The sequence below is a fragment of the Macrotis lagotis genome, chromosome X (genome assembly GCF_037893015.1).
Source record: "Macrotis lagotis isolate mMagLag1 chromosome X, bilby.v1.9.chrom.fasta, whole genome shotgun sequence".
Lineage (NCBI taxonomy): Eukaryota > Metazoa > Chordata > Mammalia > Peramelemorphia > Peramelidae > Macrotis > Macrotis lagotis.
In genome coordinates, this window is record NC_133666.1 from 581,619,784 (window position 1) to 581,636,902 (window position 17,119).

At 36.4% G+C, this 17,119-nt stretch overlaps 1 protein-coding gene across 5 annotated transcripts in view; it reads right to left on the reverse strand.

Annotated features, from left to right (window-relative positions):
• The window catches only part of ENPP2 (ectonucleotide pyrophosphatase/phosphodiesterase 2), a 174,669-nt gene that overhangs the window by 91,240 nt on the left and 66,310 nt on the right, over positions 1–17,119 (reverse strand). For all 5 annotated transcript variants that reach the window (XM_074201459.1, XM_074201461.1, XM_074201458.1 and 2 more), the window contains 3 exons: positions 8,070–8,195; positions 4,200–4,260; positions 309–406 (listed from right to left, as the gene is read on the reverse strand). In XM_074201459.1, the coding sequence (XP_074057560.1) occupies positions 309–406; positions 4,200–4,260; positions 8,070–8,195 (285 nt within the window). The remainder of the gene's footprint in view (positions 1–308; positions 407–4,199; positions 4,261–8,069; positions 8,196–17,119) is intronic.

Consider the following 17,119-nt stretch of genomic DNA (forward strand, 5'->3'; position numbering starts at 1 on the left):
CACAATTGTAGATGTTAAAAATAGAAAAACATTCATTCATTAAGAAAATGGGGACAATTCCCTTTTGCATATTCTCTTAAAAGGCCTTTTTACAAACTTTCTCACAAAACTACTAAGGATTAATGCACGCCATTTCTACTTTATCATATATTTATAAGTTATAGGTACTTAAATCAAAAGATAGCAAAGTCCTTTCATTGTACAAACATAGATTAAGAAGAATCCTGTCCATCTAAAGGATCACCTGGAAATTGTTTAAATGTAGGCTATACAGGTGGAGGATGTGAAGATACGATAAAATTTCTTACTTAGTTTTTCAATGTTAGGCATAACTTTGCTCCCTTTCTTCATGTAGGATGCACGGAAGCCATCCACAGAGAAGATGATTAACGGAGGACGAGCAAACCTTTTAACAACAAAACATTTGGCATTAGAGATATGAATTCCATCACTTTCTTTACGAACACTGTGTATTACTAAAGAGGCAGAAATGAAAAAGTAAGGATTGTCCCTCAAGAAATCATTTACAACTTAACTCCTTATCTAAAGTCAAGTATGGCACAAGGGAAAAGGCTGCATTTAGAAGAGCTGGACTTGAATTCTGTGACCTCTATTTGCTATCCCTTGGATGGTGGGCAAAAAAACCAGACTCCTCTGGGCCTCTGTTTCCTGATCTATAAAATGAGAAGCTGGATCAGAAAACTTCCAAGGTCCCTTCCAATCCTAAATCTATGACTACATTGTTATGGACCCAGAGAAGCTCAGTGATTGATTCTTTCCCTCTCACCTAGTCCTTGAAGAAGGTCTTAATTGACCACAAATTATGCCTTTGTGAGTCCACAAAGGATCCAAAAAGACCACAAGACAGAGAAACAATTATTCAAGATGAAACCTAATATTCAAATCAAATGTTTTAGATTAATTGAAGACTACTTTAAAAAAATAACTGGAGTACTGACTTGGATGAATTGTGACAGCCAAAAAAAAAGCAAACCATCCCAGTGGGAGAATTCCAGAGAATACTCACCCTCCTCAAAGAAAAGTATATTTGCACTGCTATGCAAAAAAGATTACAGAGAAAACAGCAGCAGGAAAGCTGGCCTCAGAGTTAGGAAGGCCTGGGTTTGAGTCCAACCTTTCACATATGCTAACTACATGATGTTGGGTCAGTCATCTAATCTTTCAGTTGTTGGTGCTAAGTTTTTCATTTGTTTCTGACTCTATGTAACCCCCTTTGAGATTCTTTGAGATTTTCTTGATGAAGAAACTCAAATTTGACCTCAGACACTTACTAGCTGGACAAATTACTTAACTCCAATTGTCTCAAAAGAGAGAGAGAGAGAGAGAGAGAGAGAGAGAGAGAGAGAGAGAGAGAGAGAGGGAGGAAGAGAAAGAGAAAGAGAAAGAGGAAGAAAGGAAAAGAAAGAAAGAGAAAGAGGAAGAAAGGAAAAGAAAGAGAAAGAGGAAGAAAGGAAAAGAAAGAAAGAAAGAGAGAGAGAAAGAAAGAGAGAAAGAAAGAAAGAAAGAAAGAAAGAAAGAAAGAAAGAAAGAAAGAAAGAAAGAAAGAAAGAAGAAAAGTGGTATTAGGAGCCAGCAATAACATATACCTTTTGGGTTAACAATATTAGATCAGATTTTTTAGTACCTAAGAATAAAATCTAATCAGTGGTCAATTTAGTTCACTGGGTTTATGTATATGCTCGAGTATGGATGAACCAGTACTGTATTTTTACAGGGATAGAGAATCTAATAGTGAAGAATCTTCTTTGATATAATGCAAGCTGGCACCTTCTCTGAAACGTCTAGTCTTAAAGAATTGTCTAGGTTATTGAGAGGTTGAATAGCATGTCTAGGGGGTCATATAGAGAGTAACCATCAAACCCTAATCTTTGGCTCCAAGATTGACTCTCTAGTCACTAGGCCAACAAGGTTCTACCATGTATGTAAATGATTTTCTGTTCAATCTTGCAGGGGTCTGTGATTTCAACAGCATGAAAAAGTCCCTTCACAAATTCTGATCAAACTATCTATCACCTCACCCATGACTCAGGAGAAAACAATAACTAATATTTATATAGTGCTTTAAGGTTTGTAAAGTGTTAGTTTGTTAGATAGTCTTCAAGACTTACTTTGAACAAAACAAAGTCCCAAACCTTGTTACCATAGATAGCCAAACAGGAGATGACCCTCTTCAAGATTAGCTAGACTGGTTCCTTGAACAACAAGCACATACAGGCCATTGCTAGGCCAGTACACAAAGCCATTATCCTTCCAATTATCTGCCAGAATTTTTACTTCACGGGCTTAACATTCAAGAACTGAAGGTCACACTCATTTCAAAAACTCTCTTCAAAATCCCACAATGAAGTACACATCACTCCCTGATGTTCATAAAATAAACACAGCAACCAAGTTTCTCAATTGTGGGCTCTTGGCCTAAAATACATTTAGTAAAATTGTCACAACTTTCCAGAGTTAACCCATCAACAAATAATGTTATCATTAATAATGATGAGATATGGTGGGCCAGAGAAACAACTATGGAGTCAGGGAAACCCAAGGTCAGGCCCTGCCACACCAGTTGTGTAACTCTGAACAAACTTTTAGAGATCCATGCTACTCCTTAGGTCTACAAGCAACAGAACAATTGCTGACTTACATTGGTAGAGGGCATTTTCTCTAGGGGAGTTCCCTACATTCCTGAAAATCACCAATGGAAACAAAATAATAATATCCAGTCATTTTGTATTATGTGTGTATTATTATATAGATCTACTTTTAAGATCTACAAAGTAGTTTCATAATAATTATTCTGTGAAATGACTAGTATGCATATTATTATCTACAGATGAAGAAATTAAGACTTGGGAATTAAATGACTTGTCCTACAGCTCATAAATGTTTGAATCCCAAGTATCCCAACTCAACACCCAACATCCTCTCCATAGTATCATGTTGTTTCTATTTATTGATCACCTTCCACTACATAAAGCAATATGTGAAATAATCTATCATTACAATTGCAATAGTGTTTATTTAAAGAAGAAGTGATGGTTCTATGTTGACCACATATGAATGGATCACCAAAGTCTGGAAGTTCACAGAGACAAAATGCCTCAGTGGTTTAGTATATTAACTGTATCTATTTGTAACTCTCCTCTTGGTAAGTAGAATTTCTGCAGTGGAATGATAGAGAACTGCAACACTCCAAAGGGGATCACTGCAATATCTTCACCAGGAGGATTTCCTTCCTTCCTCCCTGTTGCTCAGACCTCCTATAAAATTAGTTAATATGCAACATGGTGGATATAAGTTGTACAGACTTGGAATTCATGAAGAACAGAGTTAAAATCCTGTCATAGATATTTGCTAAATATTTTTATTTGGGCAAGTAACTTAACTTCTGTCACCCTAAGTTTCCTCAGCTGTAAAATGGGAATGAAGCACCTTCCCTGAAGGATGGTTGAAAAGATATAAGAATATATGCAAAGTACTTTGGAAATCTAAAATAATCATCATCATCATCATCATTATTGCTATCTTCAGATGCACACAAGAAAACTAATCATTATCTCTGTTTAGCAAAATTACACACATAGAACCTCTATTAGACTGCTTTCTGCTAGGGGATAGAGGCAGGGAAGGGAGGAAGGGAGAAAAATGTAAACCTTACAAATCAAAAGCTTACAAAAATTATTGGTGAAAACTATAGTTGCATGTTGTTGAAAAAACAAATAAATAATAGTTTTGATTTTAAAAAGAAAACTAATCATTTAATAAAATGAAGATGGATTTTAACCTTTGATTAGTTTGTTATTATTCTCCTGTAGTCAAGCTGGAGGTGAACTCATCAACTCAAAAGCTGAATGGAATACTATGGATTATCAAGTCCAAACTCTTCATTTTTACCAAATTCAAGGCTAAAGGCCCAGAGTGCTAAAGAGACTTCTTCAGGGTCACACAGATAGTAAGTGACAGAGCCAGGACTTTAAATCATACATCAAGAATCCAACAAAAGTGTGTTCTTTATTTGTATGCCCTCCCTAATCCTTGAGCTTCATCATTTCTGTTTATCCATCTATTTGCTTTATCAATATTCTAACAGATAATGTTACTTCAAATATATATATATGTATATATATATATACATATATATATGTATATATATATACATATACACACACATAAATTTTACTTACCCAGCAGGGCATTCTGGTGCCTTTATTTCCTCACAATCATCATCCACCCAATGGGACTCCCCTATAAAAAGAAATGGGAAACTTTATGGTGAGTATAGCCACACATTTCATTCAGAGTCAAAAATGAGCAATTCCAAGATCTATAATCTATTTTGTGCCTGGATAGGTGTGGCTAATCTAAAAATAAGTTCATGACACCTAGCTAGTGCCTGAGTCTGGGGTGTCAGAGAACAGGCATAATAAAGAAAATTCCAGGAGATATGAATCTAAGAGTTCCTCTCTGAGCCTGAATGATAACGTAGAAGCATTTTGAAAGTCTTGGGATCTGACTACACATTTATAACCTACATCAAATTGCTTTCTTTCTAAATGGGGGGGGGTTGGAGCAGGAGGTGGGGAGAGATTTGGAACTCAAAGTTTTAAAAATGAATTTTTAAAATTGTTTTTTACATGTAAACAGGGAAAAATAAAATACTAAATTTATTTTTTTAAAGAGGAAGAAAGTGATGGGATCAAAGGTCAGCAGAATCACAAACTTAGAGCTGGAAAGGATGTGGGAGTTCATCTAGTACAAACTACTCATGTCATAGATAAGGAAGGCTGAGAGAGGGTGGCCAAGGTCATTCACTTTGTCCATAACTTTCAGAGCCTCTGATTTCAGGTCCAGAGCTCTTTTTATTATAACATGATACCTCTCCAAGATGAATAAGTTAACAATGTCTGGGATAAAAGTCTTCCTATTCCCTCAGGTGAAAGAAAAAAAGATCTATTGTTGCTGTCATGATTCCCCCCCTTTTTTTCTACAACTATGTATGTTGCTATAAATGCTAGATAGTACAGTGGATACTGAGTCTGGAGTCAGGAATACCTAAGTTCAAATGTGACCTCAGTCACTATCTTTGTGACCCTGGACAAGTCATTTAACCCTGTTTGTGGCAATTTCCTCATCTGTAAAATGAACTGAAGAAGGAAATGGCAAACCCTTCTGATATCCTTGCTAAGAAAACCCCAAATGGGGTCACAAAAAAGTCAGACATGACCAAAATGACTGAACAACAAAAAAATGCACATCAATCAATTAACAGGTAGATGGTAGGGACACAAGTACAAAATGAACATTGTAACTGTCTTCATTTGCAATCAGGAGACGGAGATTCAAATCCCAGTTCTGTCATTTACTGCCACCTATGTGGGTACCTAACCTCCCTGGACTTCAGTTTCCTTAATTATAATATGAGGATATTGACCCTATGTTGTTGCTGTCATGATTCCCCTTTGTCCTCACTAGCATGTTTTCCTACATAGCATGTTGCTAGAGGTTGTGGGGTGGTACAATATATAAATTTAGTACTAAGTCTAGACTTGTGTTCCTATATAATACAATCTACAATTCAAATTTAACAGATTAAGATAAGCAAAATATTTATAAAGTTGATAGTTAGAAGACTGTCAGCATAAAAGTTATTATTTAGAGCTCTGAGATCTTAGAATCTGAATAAAACCCTTTAATTAAAAAACAGTTTATTGGAAACAGAAAAAAACATTGAACCTGAAGTTCAAAATCCTGGGTTCAAAGTCCTGACTAGTCTATCCAAATTCAACTAATTCATTTAACCAGTCCAAAGGCATATTTATTAAACTCCTACAACAGGGACAAAAATGTAAGAAATAGTCCTTGACCTAAAGGAGCTTACATACAAATCCTATACTGGGAGGTAGGAAAAAAATTGTTAGGATGAAAATCTGGCTTCTAAGGAGCTCTTTGGTTTGTTATTGTCCAGTCATTTCAGTCATATTTGACTCTTCTTGACCCATTTGGGTTTTCTTGGCAAAGATACTGAAGAGATTTGTCATTTCCTTTACCAGTCTATTTTAAGATGAGGAAACTGAGGCAAACAAGGAGAAATGACTCGCCCAGGGTGACAAAGTTAGCAAATGTCTAAGGCTGGATTTGAACATAGGCCTTCCTGACTTCAGACCTGAAGCTCTTTCCACTTTGCCACCTGTCTTCTTCATTCCTAGGGAGCTTAATAATAAAGGAAAAAGAAATGTTCGCAAAAAAGTGTCAAGGAGTTTGAGGACTTCACTAAATTTCTTAACTTTACTAAGCTTCAGTTTCTTTACCTGAAAATTGGAGATATTCTCTTCACTATTTCATTGTAGTTATAAATAACCTGATTTGTATTCCCTAAGGTACTATAAAAATATAAGCTATTTGTAATATTATTAAGGCAGCACAGCATACTGAATAATGTAGTGACCTCAAATTTTGGAAGGCCTGGGTTTAAATCCCACCTCTGATATGCTGGCCCCATGATCCTAGGCAAGTCATTTAACCTTTCCTTCACTCTGGCAGTTTTCTCAGATTCAAAGTTGTAGGGCCAGTACTATTTACATTGGTATGCAATGCATACCTAATAAGGAATTTTATATCTCAATGAAAGCATGGTCTGGACCAGAAAAAGGAATTATTATTATTATTGTACATTAGAGTACATTAGAGGTACAATGCCCACATGTAGACATCCATGCTTTCATTAGACTCTCATAACATCCAGTGAAGGATAAAGCATAATTATCACCATCTGCACTTTAAGAGAGATTATGGGCCTTGTTCAAAGACATACAGCCTTCCAGGTCTAACCCTCCTTCTCTCTTCTCTAAGCTATACCGTGCCTGCTGCCTAAATCTGAGGGCAGAGATATGAAAAAAAGTTTTTCCCCTTCAGTTCCACATCCCACCCCCATTCCCCATCTAGAGAAGGACTCAGATGAAGAGATTTTTTTTCTTGCAGAAAATAAAATCTATCAAAAGCTGTCTGTCTTGTACCACTTTTCTAAAGGCAAACAAAAATCACATGTCCAGTGCTGAAGGAAAAGTTTGTGACCAAACCTTGAGAAAAATTGTTCCTATGTAAAGAGTCCTCTTGTAAACCTGCCAGGGTCAGTGAGAACTTAGCTACTGACTGCAGGCCTGAAAAACTACATCCCTTGAAATAGGGTAGACCTTTAAAATGCATCTAATATTAATGAATCACTCTTCTTGCTCTCAAAGAAGGAACTCTATGTGGTATTTAGAATATGCAAGATTATGTTGGCATAAGTATGTTCTCCATAGATACAAATTCTGCTAAACCCTACATCCCTTCAAAGGAAAGTTTTTATCAACTGGAGTGACCAAGAAAAAATTTTAAAGAAATTTTCACATGGCAGTAGTTCATCCTGGTGAGAAGCCTCTGAGTTAAGCTAAACTGGTCCCCAGGTGACAGCATCCCAGCCTTTTCTAGTTTCCAAGCTCATGGAGGCAAAGAAGAAACAGAGAACTAAGACTGGACCAAGAAATCAGGACTCATAAACTCCAGTTATCTTCTCCAAGAAAATCACTTAAAAGTGGGGGGGTGGTCTGCCTGTTTGTTACCAAAAGTCATCTAACATTAAAATTAACTGATATATTTCTTTAGCATTTTCACAATTACAAAATGCTTTACATATTCATTTGATCCTCATGATAATCCTGTGAAATATGTAACACAAATAATATAATTATTGCCATTTTACAAATGAGAGACTGAGGTTCTGGTCACACAGCTATTTAGTATTAGAGATGGAATTCAAATCCAGGGCCTGGTTTATTTCAAGTCAAGAATTTTTTTCCCCCTGCCTTGTGTTTTCGGTAGCAGAACTACACATAATTATCAAATTCTATTTTATATCCCCTTTACTTTTCAGTGGCAAAACAGAGGGAAGTGGTTATTTCTTCTCATATTCCCAAACTAGGATCCAAGGCAATAAAATTCATTTTCTCCTGGATTATGTCCAGTGTTTGTTCTCCCAAATTTGAAGAGGACCAGAGAAAGAGAAAAATACATACCTTTACAAATAACTTGGTAATTGGTACAACAGTCTCCTTTGGCCAAGCAGTCCTCTGAGCAATGACAAGCATTGTCTTCATTTCTTACTTCTCCACATCTGTCCTTAGTACATTCCCAGCCACGGGCTGAAAGAGTCAAAATAAGATAAGTTTCAAGATTTTTTATGAATTAAATGAAGAGAGAGCACCAGTGGTGTGCAGAAGAAACCACGAAAGTTCAAGACACTTAGAGGAAACAATGAAAATATCACATTATTTTTGCCCACTTATGAAATTTGGGTTAGCCAGAGGCTCAAGTGGTTGTTTAGAAAACTTCTTAATAAGATTTATATTTAATTTTTTTAAAAGAATAATCCATTGGAACAAAGTGAGATCCATTTGAAAAAGTAGAATTCCCGTTGGTAATCATGGAGGAATTTTACTTTTCTTGAGTGACTCTAAAGAAGCAAATGGAAAAGTATTCATTATCAAATGTCATAATTAGGTCACAGTATCAAGACATAGATGGCATCTCAGCTTATTTTCATGTGCAAACATTGAAAATTAAGAAGCTTGATTTACACAAAAATAAAGAGTAGCCCTAAGAGTCATCTTAAGAAGAGCAGAAAGGGTTTTTTAGTACCCTACATTTTAGAAAGTTAATTGACAAAATCCTCTTTTCCTTCTCAAAATGCCTCATATTGACTTTGTTGATCGTACATCCCTGCTGCTGTTTTTTTCAATCTGTTCAACTCTTCACGACCCTATTTGGGCTTTTCTTCGCAAACTACTAGAATGGCTGACTATTTCTTTCTCCAGCTCATTTTACATATGAGGAAACTGAGGCAAATGGAGTTAAGTGACTTATGCAGGGTCACACAGAGTATCTGAGGTCATACTTGAAATCAATGAGTTTTCATGACTTCAGGCCTGACATGCTATCCTGAACCACCTATCCAAGTTTTGTGCTTAAGTATGAACTAAGTATGAAGGATCTCCTTTCATACAATGCCGTCCTTTGCCTGCTTATTATTTTTTGCATATGTCTTCTGGTCCATTGGCTGTGTGCTGTCTCCTCCATTTGATTGTGGGCTCCTAAGGAGGCAGGGACTGTCTTTTACCTTTGTAAGTATTCCCAGAGTTCAGCGCAATGTCTGGCAAACAGAAGGTGTCTAACAAATCCTTGATGAATTTTCCCAAGGTTATGCAGTCTTTATCAGAAGGAAGATTTGAACTCAGGGATGACTGATTCCATGATGAATCCCTCCACTCTATACTCTGTATGTCATATTTTTTTAATTGAACTGAAATTGAGTGTCATCCAGAGGAAAGTGATTAGCATGGCAAGTGACTGGACATGTTATCATTGAATACAAACTGAATGAACTGGAAATGTTTAATCTGAAGAAGAGAAGGAAAGGGGAAGAACACAATAGCTGTTTCCAAGTCTCTGAAGGGCTGTCATGGCAATGAGAAACTAGACTTGTTCCAGTTTGCCCCAGAAGACAAAATAAGAAGCAGTGGATAAAAGCCTGCAGACACACAGATTTTGGCTCAATAGGAGGAAAAACTTTAAACAACGAGAGCCAGCCAAAAATGGAATGAGATACCTCTAGAAGCAATGAGGCCCCTTGCTGAAGCTTTTCAAACAAAAGCAGAATGACCACTGATGAGCAATGTTGAAGAAGGAATTCTTTCTTGCTCAGGTACATGGTAGACAATCCATTCTCTGAAATTCTCTGATTAGAAAAAGCACAAGACTTAGGAATCAGATGACATAAATTTGGATCAAGCCTTTGCCTTTTAAAAGTTGTGCCAGAGCCAACACGAGCCAGCTCCAACCAGCTTGGGTGAGAGCCGCTTGTTAAATTTTCAACATGAGCACTGACACCTCAGAAAAGAGCAAATGCTACAAATCAGAATGTGATTTAATTGTTTTGTTGATAGTCTATACTTAAGAAAGTGAAAGAGGGAATATTAATAATGCAGATTAAATTGAAAAGTCTGTCCTACATACAGTTTTTGAGAGGGGAAAGTGAGTTGTTAAACATTTACCAGCACACTAATGTATATAATTCTATGGAAATCAATTAACCTCTCTGAGTCTCAGTTTCTTCAGGGATAGATCCCAGACTCAGAGCTAAAAGGGATCATAAAGTTCATCTACTTCAAAATCCCTAATTTTATAGATAGGGAAACGGAAGGCTAGAAAGGTTGAATGAATGCCTGAGAAATATAATGAAACAAATAGAAGAGCTCAAATTTGAAAGCAGGCCATCTGACTTTAAAACTAATGTTCTTTCCATTGTTCTATACTGCTTCAAATGAGAGACATATGTGAAAGTGTTTTGTAACAGGAGGGAGGAAGAGAGGGAGGGAAGGTGGAAAGGGAATTCAGAAAGGGACAAATGAAAGAGGTAGGGAGGGAGAAGAAAGAGGAGAAGGGAGGAGAAGAAAGAGGAGAAGGGAAGAGGAGAAAGGAGTAAGGGAAGAAGTATTTATTAATGGCTATTAATAATTACTATGTGACTACCTTGCTAAGGCCTTTAAATGTTTTCTCATCTTTTCCTTGCAACAACTCTGTGAGATAGATGCTATTAGAATTCTTGGAAACTGAGGCAGACAGTGGTTAAGTGACTTGTTTAAGGCCATTCAGCTGCAAAGTGTCTTAATTTACTTTTGGTCTTCTTGACTCCAGCCCAGCACTCTATTTACTGTGCCACTTAACTATCTGTATAAAAATATCATATAAAAGCTAATAGTTACTATTCTAATTAATTGCTCAGGGAGCACTAGCCCCTCGGATGTGAGGGCTTGCTGAGATCTTTTCAGGGTTGCTCATCCATCTGCCTTTGCTGTTCGCCTCTTACCCAACTTTCCCCTGTGGTTCTTAGAAGCTCTAGCATGTGCAGTGGCCTCACCCAGTGAAACTGTCTCAGTAGTTGGGGAACTAACCAACAAGTCTTCAAACCTATCATTGAGTGAGAGAAATGTCTACCCCAAACAGGTAAAGACTTCCTTGCCCAAATGGGAGGATGAGAACAATTTGTTCCAATGGCCATGAAGGCAGTTAAAGCAGAAACTGTAAAGCACTTAAAGCCTGGTCAGGAATTGAAGACACCATAGTTATCCATGGCATCCTGGATCAGAACCAATTTTCTTGAGTTTTGTCCAGCCACTGAATTTTCTTGACTCAGGAAAAGAAAGAGAGGCTTATGACTGCCTCACTTAAATCTAATTCACACACAAGTGAAGACATCACCCATGATGTCATAGGTCCTCTTCAAAATTGAAAGATGAACAATAACATTCTTAGAAATGCAAAAGTGTCAGTCCCTAAATATTCATTTCATTGATGAAAATTTCAAGCCTATACATATCAGCAGTGTGATAAATATGATGCTAGATTAGATTAGAGCTGGTTGGGTACTCCCAATTTCAACTTTATCAAGCGATCATGCTCAAGAAAATAAAAATGATTAACATTCCATCTTGGGGAAAGTTAAATTAAAGTGCAATTTAACTTCCAGCCTTTCAATTGCCTGTCACAAGTCTCTTCCTACTGCAGTCCATCTTCTATTCATCTGCAAAAGTAATTTTTCCCAAAGCACTGATCCTACCATGTCACCCCCATATTCAATAAAGTGCAATGGCTCCCTATACCACCAATACAAAAGGCTCACTTTGATATTTAAAGCCCTTCCCCCTTTTCCGGTCTTCTTTCACTTTACTCCCTGCCAAGTACTCTTTGGCCTACTTATGATAACTTCCATGAAGTTTTCAGAATAAGATAACCCATCTCTTGGCTCCTGACATTGTCTCTAGCTATCCTCCATACCTGGAGTACTCTCCCCGCTCATCTCTACCTCCCTGCTTCCTTCAAGTTCCAGTTAAAATGTCACCTTCTATGGAAAGCCTTTCCAAAATAACCTTCTTAATTTCAATGCCTTCCCTCTGTTAATTATTTTCTATTAATCTTATATGTCTTTATTTGTACATATTTGCTTGCCTTTTATCTCTTCCATTGGATTCTGAGTATCATGAAGGCAGGGGCTGTCTTTTGAATTTCTTTGTGTCACCAAAATTTAACATAGGACCTAGCATATGATAAGTGATCAATAAATGCTTATTGTCAAGAACCACAGCTATGGAATCAGGAATAAGCAAACTCGGAAGAAATTTCTATGGACAGGAAAACAGAAAAGTTATGACTGTGGGATGACTAAATTGTCAGTGGATGGCCAAAGATATAAAGGAATTTGGGTGGTTTTTGTTCAGTTGCATTCAGCTCTTCATGACCCCAGCTTGGGTTTTCTTGGCAAAAATATTGGAGTGATTTGCCATCTCCTTTTCTGGCTCATTCTTCACTGAGGAGACTAAGGCAAAAGAGTTTGATTTGCCCAGGGTCACAGCTAGTAAGTGTCTGAAGTCACATTTGAACTCAAGTCCTCCTGACTCTATCCACTGTGCCACCTAGTTGTCCGATATAAAGGAATAGTAGACTACAATTCCTAGGAGGTATTTATATACATATATATATATATATATATATATATATTACATATTTATATGCATATGTATACGTATATGTATATAAGGCAACTAGGTAGCACAATGGATAGAACACCAGCCTTGAAGTCAGAAAGACAGGAGTTTGAATCCAGCCTCAGCCTCTTGACCTCTTTACTAGCTGTGTAACCTTGGGCAAGTTACTTTACTTTAACCCTGCTTGCCTCAAATCCAGGGCTATCCCCAGTTTTACTAATTCATATCTGACTCTGGAGGATAAAGTGAGATTGGTAACTTAGCAGAGCATTCCTCACTCAAATAAAATTCATGTGCTTGTCAAGGCATCATCTCCCTGATGTCATTATCTTCTTCTAGAATGAAGGACAAACATCATCATCATCATCATTATTATTATTATTACTATATAGGTAGATGACATGTATACATTGTTACATTTGACTTTCAATATATTCATTATATAGTACCACAGATAAGGAACTTTGTAGAAGACCCGAAGGAAAGCAACAATTACAATAAACAGTTTTGGGAAATTTGCCATATAAGAAAATTCTAATCACATTGCGGTAGGTTTGAGAAGAGAAATAAGAGGTGGCAGGGGAGATGACGATAATCATCCAAAACATATGAATGATTATGGTGAGCAGGTCATCTGTTTCTAGTGATAATAGGCCCAGAAGGAATTATAAGAATATGAAGATAAGTTTCTGTGAGAACTTTGTAATTTGTTCCAGAGTCCTTTTACCCATTCCAGTAAGCAAGAGACTTTGTGGAATCTCCTTTTCAGGGGATTTTCTGGATAGAATAGAAAACTATCATTCACTATCATATCAACTGCCTTTCCATTATCAGGACTATCATTTAGAAACTTCTAAATATTGTTTGTGCTGCCTCAAAACATGAGAAAATCTTAATTTCTAATAGTATGTTTCCCTAATTACCTGTCAAGACAATTGTTAGCATTTATTTTTATAAAATTTTGAGTTCCAGATTTTTCTCTCTTCCATTCCTGAAATATAGCTGGCAATTTGATAAAAGTTATATATGGGCTATCATGAAAAAATTTCCATATTAGTCACAGTTGTGAAAAGAAGAAACAGATAAAAGGGGGGGGGAGCATGAAAAAGAATAAAATGAAGAAAGTATGCTTTGATCTGCATTCAGATTCCACCATTTCTTTTTCAGGATGTTGGATAGCACTCTCCTTTGTGACTCCTTTGTACTTGTCTTACTTAGAACATTGTGCTGCTCAGAAGAGCTGAGTCATTCATAGTTTATCATTGCACAATGTTGCTGATACTGTATTCAATGTTCTCCTGGTACTGATTGTTTCACTTTTCATCAGTTTGTATAAGTCTTTCCACATTTTCTAAAATATTCCTATTCATCATTTCATATTACACAATAATATTCCATTATATTCATATACCATAACTTATTCAGCCATTCCCAATTGATAGGTGTCCCCTAAATTTCAGTATTTTGTCACCATGATAGGGGCCACTATAAATATTTTTGTACTTGTAAGTCCTTTACACATTTTTATTACTGCTTTGGGATACAGATATTTGTATATAGTTTCAAATTGCTCTCCAGAAAGATTGAATCAGTACACAACTCCACCAACAGTACACAGGTGTCCCAATTTATCCACATTCTCTCCAACATTTATCATTTTCCTCTGTTGTTACATAAGTCAATCTAGTAAATGTGAGGGGTACCTCAGAGTTGTTTTAATTTGCATTTGTCTAATCAAAAGTGATTTAGAGCACTTCTTCATATGCCTATAGACACGTTTTCTTTCTTCTTCTGAAAACTACCTATTCACATGTTTTGACCATTTATCAATTGGAGACTTGTTTGTATTCTTATATATTTGACCTAGTTTTCTATGTATTTGAGAAAGGAGGCCTATATTGGAGACACATGCTATAAAGATTGCTTCTCATCTTTCTGCATTCCTTCTAATCTAGTTTGCATTGGTTTTGTATGTGCAAAAGATTTTTAATTTGATATAATCAAAATTATCTACTTTACATTCATAATGTATTCTGTCTCTTGTTTGTTCAGGAACCTGTAACTAACTTAACTTCTTTAAGAGTTTAGATGCTATAACACTTTATGAATACATGTTTAGTATTGTCATTACTTCATTGTCTATGGTAACTTTTAGCAAGATAGTTTCCTTTCTTATGTCTTTTAATTATGCCTACTTTTGCTTTTGCTTTGTGTGAGATCAGGATTTTTCTTAACTTCAACTGAAGCATAGTAGATTTTGCTCTGGATCCTTATCTTTATCCTATATGTCTTTCTGCTTCAAGTATATTTCCTGCATATTATAGGATTCTGGTTTTTGATCCACCCTACTATCCACCTGTTTTATGGGAGAGTTCATCCTATTCACATTCACAGTGATGATTACTGTGTATTTCCCTCCATCCTATTTTTTCTTCCTGTCTTTCTCTCCTTGACAGTGTTTTGCTTCTGTCTACCAACTACCCCAGTCTGCTCTCTCTTCTGTCATTTATCCCCCCCTCCTTTATTAGGCTTCTTCTCAACTACTTTCCTGTCCAGTAAGATAGATTTTTATATTCAACTGATTGTGCTTATTATTCCTTCTATATATCAGTACCGATAAGAGTAACATTCAAGTGATAACCAATGACCACTCTCTCATCTTTCCCTCTATCATAAAAGGTTTTTCATGCTTCTTTGTGTGAAATAATTCACCCTGTTCTACCTCTCCCTTCCTTCTGATCCAGTGCATTTCTTTTTCTAATCCCTTATTTTATATCATTCCTTCAAATTCAACTTCTAGTCATTAATTCTATTTATTTATATTCTGTCTAGCTATACTATTATTGTAGAATTTTTAAGAATTAAAAATCCCACCTTACCATGTAAGGATATGTATAGTTTAATTATATAAATTTTTATGCTCCCTTTTCCCTCTTTTCCCTTCTCCCTTCTTGGAGATTAAATTTTTTGTTCAATTCTTGTTCTCTCCTTATGAAAGGTTGGTAATTCTTGATTGTAATTCTAGTTCCCTGGCCTTCTGGAATATCTTTGATTCTTTAATGTTGCAGTTTTAAGACCTGTTTAATCCTGATTGTGTCTTCCCAGTATGTGAATTGTTGTTTTTTTTTCTGGTCACTTGCAGTATTTTTTTCTTGGCTTACTAGTTCTATACTTTGATATAATGTTCTTTCAAGTTTTTATTTGGATATCTCTTTACTGAGGTGATCAGTAGATTTTTTTCCAATGCCTATCTTATCCTCTGGTTCCAGGATATCATAGCAGTCTTCCTCGATAATTTCTCAAAAGATGCTGTCCAGGTCCAAAGCAAATATTTGTGATTTTCAGGTAGTCCAATATTTTCTCTGACATTTTTTCTCTCCTGGATCTATTTTCCAAGTCAGATGTTTTTCCAATGAGATAGTTTACATTTTCTTCTAATTTTTCATTCTTTGAAAATTGATTGACAATGTCTTATAGGCACATTAGCTTCCACTTGTCCAATTCTAATTTTTAACAAGTTGTTTTCCTCAGCTAACTTTTGTACTTCCTTTTCCATTTGATCAATTGTACTTTTTAAGGAGTTATTTTCTTCAGTAGATTTTTTTTATCTACTTTTCCATTTGACCAATTCTACTTTTTTAAGCAGTTGTTTTCTTTTTCCAAGTTGTTGACTCTTTTTTCCATAATTATCTTGCATCACTCTCATTTTTTCCCCAATTTTTCCTTTACCTCTCATAAATGATTTTTAAACTCCTTTTTGAGCACTTCCATGAGTTCTTTCTGTTTTTTTATTGGTGCTTTGGCAATAGTAGTTTTGACATTGTTGTCCCCTTCTGAGTTTGAGTCTTAATCTTCCCTGTCACCATAATAACTTTCTTTTCAGTTTTATATTTTTTTGGCAAGATAATGGGGTCAAGTGACTTGCCTAAGGTCACAGAGCTAAGTAAGTATTAAGTGTCTGATACCGGATTTAAACTCAGGTCCTCCTAACTCCAGGACCAGTGCACTATCCACTGTACCACTTAGCTGCTTCACCATAACTTTCTATGGTCAGGTTCTTTTTGTTGCTGTTATCATTTACTCATCCTTTTTTGGCCTTTTTTGTTTCTTTTAAATTTGGGTTCTACTCCCAGGGTGGAAGACGCATTATCTATATTGAGCTTCTTATGCCAGTGGCTGCAGCACTGATGTTTCTCTGAGGTCCACAGGGTTCTCTTTGTGTCTGGTGCTATGCTAAGGGATTGGAATAAAGGGCGTATTACTGCTAAGGCTAAGGGGTCTGGCCACTTACCTGCTCCTGAGTTGGGATCCTAGTGCTGGTATCTGGTGTATGCTGAGGCCAATTGGGATTTTCTGCATTTTATCAAGGTTATTGCTGAAGCACATTGAGATCTGGCCACTGGAGGCTATTTACCTGGGGCTCTGCTGAAAGATGTGGCAGTTCTCCAACCTGGAGTCTGCCATTCCTGTGTTCATGCTGAGGCACATGGGGGGATCCTGGTGTTGGTTTTTGCCTGCTCCACTAC